This window comes from Triticum dicoccoides, chromosome 1A, assembly GCF_002162155.2.
Source record: "Triticum dicoccoides isolate Atlit2015 ecotype Zavitan chromosome 1A, WEW_v2.0, whole genome shotgun sequence".
NCBI classification, from domain to species: Eukaryota; Viridiplantae; Streptophyta; class Magnoliopsida; order Poales; family Poaceae; genus Triticum; species Triticum dicoccoides.
The window spans coordinates 21,495,056-21,500,037 of NC_041380.1; the positions used below are offsets into that span (position 1 = coordinate 21,495,056).

Genomic DNA, 4,982 nt, shown 5'->3' on the forward strand with positions numbered 1-4,982 from the left:
GTGAGGTGACGCCCTGTATTCAAAAACATGTGGACGGCCACAAGGAGTGAAACAGATAGACAAGAGAAGTTTGGACAAGATCGCCAATGATGCCCTTCGATCCTTACAGTTTTTTTTACAAATCAATGACGCAACATGCCGATCCTATCGACCATAAACAGACAAAATGTAAAACTGGGGTAAAACCGTGTTAAAAGTCTTCAAAATCTGACATTTCGATAAAAGTTCCGCTAAATAGGGTAATATGTGTCACAAATGTACAACTACAAGGTAAAAAATGGAATTCACTCTAATAAAAATGCATCAAGACGTACTACTAACTCCTAGCGGGCGGACCGAAACTCGCCGCCCAAATGGAAGATATGGATATTTCGATGCTGGTTCAACCGGGGCGTTCTGATCCCATTTTCCTTAGCATGAAAGCTACCGGATTTTCCCAGAAACGAAATCTCGTCTGTGTGCCGCATTCTCCGGTCCGCCCGAAGGAAACGCAACGACGCACTCCATTTTTCCAGAAAGAAACGCGCAGCAGCAGAAGAATCAACGCACCGCACCGCAGTCCCTCCCCCTCGTAGACTCCGCGGCCGAGTCCCCCACGTCAGCCGCCGCCGGCAGCCATTGACTGGCCCTCCGACCCCTCAATCCGCCGAATCCCAGCCGTCCGCGCACCTCCACCGCTCCTCCTAAAACCGCGTCCTCGTCTTGCTCCGTCCCTGACTCCGCCCCCCTCAAGAACCCCGCCGATCGACCGTCTTCTTGAATCTTGGATTCTTGATCGCGAGCTCTCCGGCCGGCCATGTCGATCCGGAAGGCGCTGGGCGCGGTCAAGGACCAGGCGACCATCGGCATCGCCAAGGTGTCCAGCGCGGTGGCGCCGGACCTGGACGTGGCGATCGTGCGCGCCACGGCGCACGACGACGGCCCCCCCGACGAGCGCCACGTGCAGGAGGTGCTCCGCCTCACCTCCGGCTCGTCCAGGATCCACGTCGCCGCCTGCGTCGCCACCGTGTCGCGCCGCCTCGCCAGGACCCGCGACTACGTCGTCGCCGCCAAGTGCCTCGCGCTGCTCCACCGCCTCGTGGCCGACGGCGACCCGCACTTCCGCCACGAGCTCGTCCGCCCCGCCGTCTCGATGGGTCGACGTGGTGGTGGGGCGCCCGTGCTCGCGGCGCTCTCCGACTTCCGCGACGAGGCGCACTCCGCGTCCTGGGACCACTCCGCCTTCGTGCGCGCCTACGCGCTCTACCTCGACGACCGCGTCCGCTTCCTCCTCGCCCTCCTCCCCGCGCCCCGCACCGTGCGCTTCGCCGACGACGGGTACGGGTACGGTGGCCGCGCTGGGGGCGCCTCGCCGCCTCCGGACATGACGGTCTCGGTCCACGACATGGACGTCGAGGGGCTGCTGGCGCGCGGGCAACAGCTGCGGCAGCTCATCGACCGCTTCCTCGCCTGCCGCCCCACCGGAGCCGCCAGGCGCAGCCGCGTCGTGCTCGCCACGCTCTGGCCCGTCGTCAAAGAGAGCGCCAGGCTCTACGAGGACGTGGCCGTCGTGCTCGCCGTCCTGCTCGACCGCTTCTTCGACATGGAGTACCCCGACTGCGTCAAGGCCTTCGAGGCGCACGTCAGCACCGCCAGGCTCGTCGACGACCTCCTCGCCTTCTACTCGTGGTGCGACGACGCCGGCGTGGCGCGGTCCTCCGACCTCCCGGAGGTCAAGCGCATCGACGACAAGCTCCTCGAGACGCTCGAGCAGTTCGTGCGTGAGCGCGGCAGGGCAGTTCAGAACTCGCCGCCGCCGCGACAGCTTCAGCACGCTGTTCAAGAAGCTTCCCCGAGCGAGGACGAACACCACCAAGCAGAGTACGACATGAACGGCATCAAGGCGCTCCCGGCCCCAGAGCATGTCAAGGCTGCGACGGTGGCGAGGCCAGAGCCGGCGAAAGCTAGCGCCGCGCCGGTGTCCAGGGCACCCGATCAGACTACCGACCTGGTGGACCTCAGGGAGTCCGCGGCAGGAGCCGACGAGCAGGGGAACAAGCTGGCGCTCGCGCTCTTCTCGGAGCAGCCACAGTCCGCGAACAGCAGCTGGGTCGCGTTCCCGTCCGATGACAGCGCCCCCAAGGCGACGACGACCTCCGCGTGGCAGACGCCGGCGGCCGAGCCGGGGAAGGCCGACTGGGAGCTGGCCCTGGTGGAGACGGCGAGCAACCTGTCGCGCCAAACCGCAGCGCTGGGCGGCGGCATGGACCCGCTCCTCCTGCACGGGATGTACGACCAGGGCGCCGTCCGGCACCACGCGCGCGCGCAGGCCGCGTCCGGGAGCGCGAGCAGCGTGGCGCTCCCGGGCGCGCCCGCCGCACACAACAACCTGGCGCTCCCGGGCCCCGACGGCGCGGTCGGCGGCGACCCGTTCGCGGCCTCGCTGTCCGTGCCGCCGCCGTCCTACGTGCAGATGGCGGAGATGGAGCGGAAGCAGGAGCTGCTGGCGCAGGAGCAGAGGATGTGGGCGCAGTACCGGCAGGGCGGGATGCAGGGGCAGGCCGGCCTCAACGGGCTCGCCGTCGGCGGCGGCGGAAGCGCGTTCGCGTCGAGCACCTCGGTGCCGATGCCCATGGCCTACCACGGAGCCGGCGGGTACTACTACTAGCTCCAGTCCTCGAGCTAAGCGGCCTCTGCTCATTCCCCCGTCGAGCTTTTATATGTGAATAATACTCTGGACTCTGATGGTGATTTGCTATGAAAAAAATTGTAACGCGAACTGATTTGATCCTGCTCGATCGCTGAGGTTACCATGGCGATTGAGAATTTGAGATTGATTGTGAAAAATACTTATACGACGCAGTAGTAAACTACTGATAAGAAATCAGTTCTTCCCCCCTTGAGATTGATTGATTGTTCATTCATCCTTGATGTTTGGAGTTTGCTGGCGTACGAAATTTTCATGCCAATTTGTCACTGTGGTGATAGTGATAGAGTGTGATGTACGTATATGATGGTGATTTTGGTTTGGTACATGCTAAAACTGAAAGGTATATTGAGATCCAGCTGGGGGCTAGCATCAAAAGCCCCAGAATATGTAATGTCATACCTCCTCTGTTGAATGTTTCTTCACATCACAGAATAATAAGATGATGCTTCAATCAAAGAACAATAGGAGTAAGCTGAAATGCAATATTTTGGATGGCAGAAATATATTTCAAGCATTACTTCTGATAGTGTTTTCCCCCCACATTCCCATTCCCATTAATTGACTGTGATTTACAAGGTACGTATATGTTTATAGCACTAACTTTGACTTGGTTTATTGGTCCCCTTTGTAATTTGTGCCAAAATTTAATCAAATATTTAACTAAAAAATGATAATGCATGTCAACAAAAATTATATCGTTGGATTCGTATTTGAACATAACGGATAATGATATAATTTTTTGTGACATGCATGAATATTTTATTAGTTAAATTTATGACTAAAATTTGACACAAAATGCAATGAAGACCAATAGACCAAGACGAAGGTAGTCCTCTAGAGAGTCTCTGGTTCGTACGAAAAACGGTTCGCACTCACTACAATAAAGTTAATCTTTCTAGATTTTAGGAAGGGATTACAAGATGGGAGAAGCATGGAGGTCAACCAGCTTCAAATATGAGTATATTTGAGAGGATATTTTTACGTTTAGGGAATTAACCCTAACTCGAAGATCCATTAAACGTCTAACTCCTTAAAATTACAAGTTCACACCCTTTACAAAAACACCCTTCAGACTATATTTGGGCCAAAGAAGGGCATCTCAAGATATGTTGTCCACGGCAAGTGCCGCCGCCGCTCACCTCGTTGGCGGTTGCCCACCGTCCCACCCCGCTGCCCGTGGTGCCTCCCCCCAGCCACACCTCCCTCCCTCAATGTCTCGGGCAAGATTATGACAAACATTTTTTTAAACTTTTTCGTCTTCCCAAAAGTTTCTGACCACGTTGGCGCTTCTTGTCAGCATCAACGGTTCGGCGATGCTCCTCCCCATCGTCGCCGACCACCAGCAGAGCAGCGAAAGAGCTGACAATGTCCTATGGAGGAGAAAAATCACGTGTAGAGAAACATGGTAGCCGGCGCCGATTCCATTGATTTGTTGAGTTTCGACCACACCATCATGCCACTAGGACAAGGGAGATGTGAAGAACTCATTCTGAAGAACAAGTGTCCACACCTATCCATTTACTTTTCCGGATCACCTATCCTAGGCCCGATCTGGCTGACGTACATCCACTAGTGGCGAGAGTCGTCTTTGGCCGCGTGAAAGGGAGAAATAGAAAGGAGGAGGAAGAAGGAAGAAGAACATGAAGAGAACTTTTGGTCGAGTTGGTTTGACGGATTAAGTTTCCCGGATCTACTAGATGAAGAAACGTTTAATCCCTTAAAATAAATTAAATTACAGGATTGTAGGATAGGAGATCTGCCGAAAATGCTTTTACAATATCAGAAGGCAGAGGTGCATCGAACAAGGCAACATGCCAGAATGAAAAGGCTTTGTTTGTGCATAGCGTGTACACACCACTACTAGAAAAAGGGCTATAAATAAAATGGATACTGATAGCGCACACATGTCACTACAATATAGCAGTGGTGCACCATGTCCAGATGCGCCATTAGTGTGGAAGACACTAATGGCGTCACTAGTAACAATTTTTTTTCATTTTTCCAAATGTACTAATGGCGCATTATGTAGACAGTGCGCCATTACTAAGTTTTTTCCCCTAGCTAATGGCGCACTGCCAGGGGGTGCGCCATTAGTAATCTTCCCCCTAGCTAATTCGCCCGATCCCTTCGTCCCTCCCTCCACTTTCCCCCCCTCGCTCCGACGACCCCCGCGCCCCGCCTCGCCGTCTCGGTCCTCGCCGCCGACCCACTGCGCCGCCGCCCCACCCACTGCGCCGCCGCCCGGTCTCCTCCGCCCGTAAGCCCCCCTCCTCCTCCGCCCGTCCATCGCCTT

General features: G+C 55.8%; 1 protein-coding gene across 1 annotated transcript; it reads left to right on the forward strand.

Annotated features, from left to right (window-relative positions):
- The first annotated feature begins 269 nt into the window (after positions 1–269).
- LOC119359806 (putative clathrin assembly protein At2g25430) lies at positions 270–2,882 on the forward strand. Its single transcript, XM_037625890.1, has one exon. The coding sequence runs from the start codon at positions 797–799 to the stop codon at positions 2,645–2,647; it is 1,851 nt and encodes a 616-aa protein (XP_037481787.1). The 5' UTR covers positions 270–796; the 3' UTR covers positions 2,648–2,882.
- Positions 2,883–4,982: the final 2,100 nt, after the last annotated feature.

Excerpts from the sequence above, each read along its gene's own strand:
- LOC119359806 (XM_037625890.1), top strand. The coding sequence starts at position 797 with ATGTCGATCCGGAAGGCGCTGGGCGCGGTCAAGGACCAGGCGACCATC.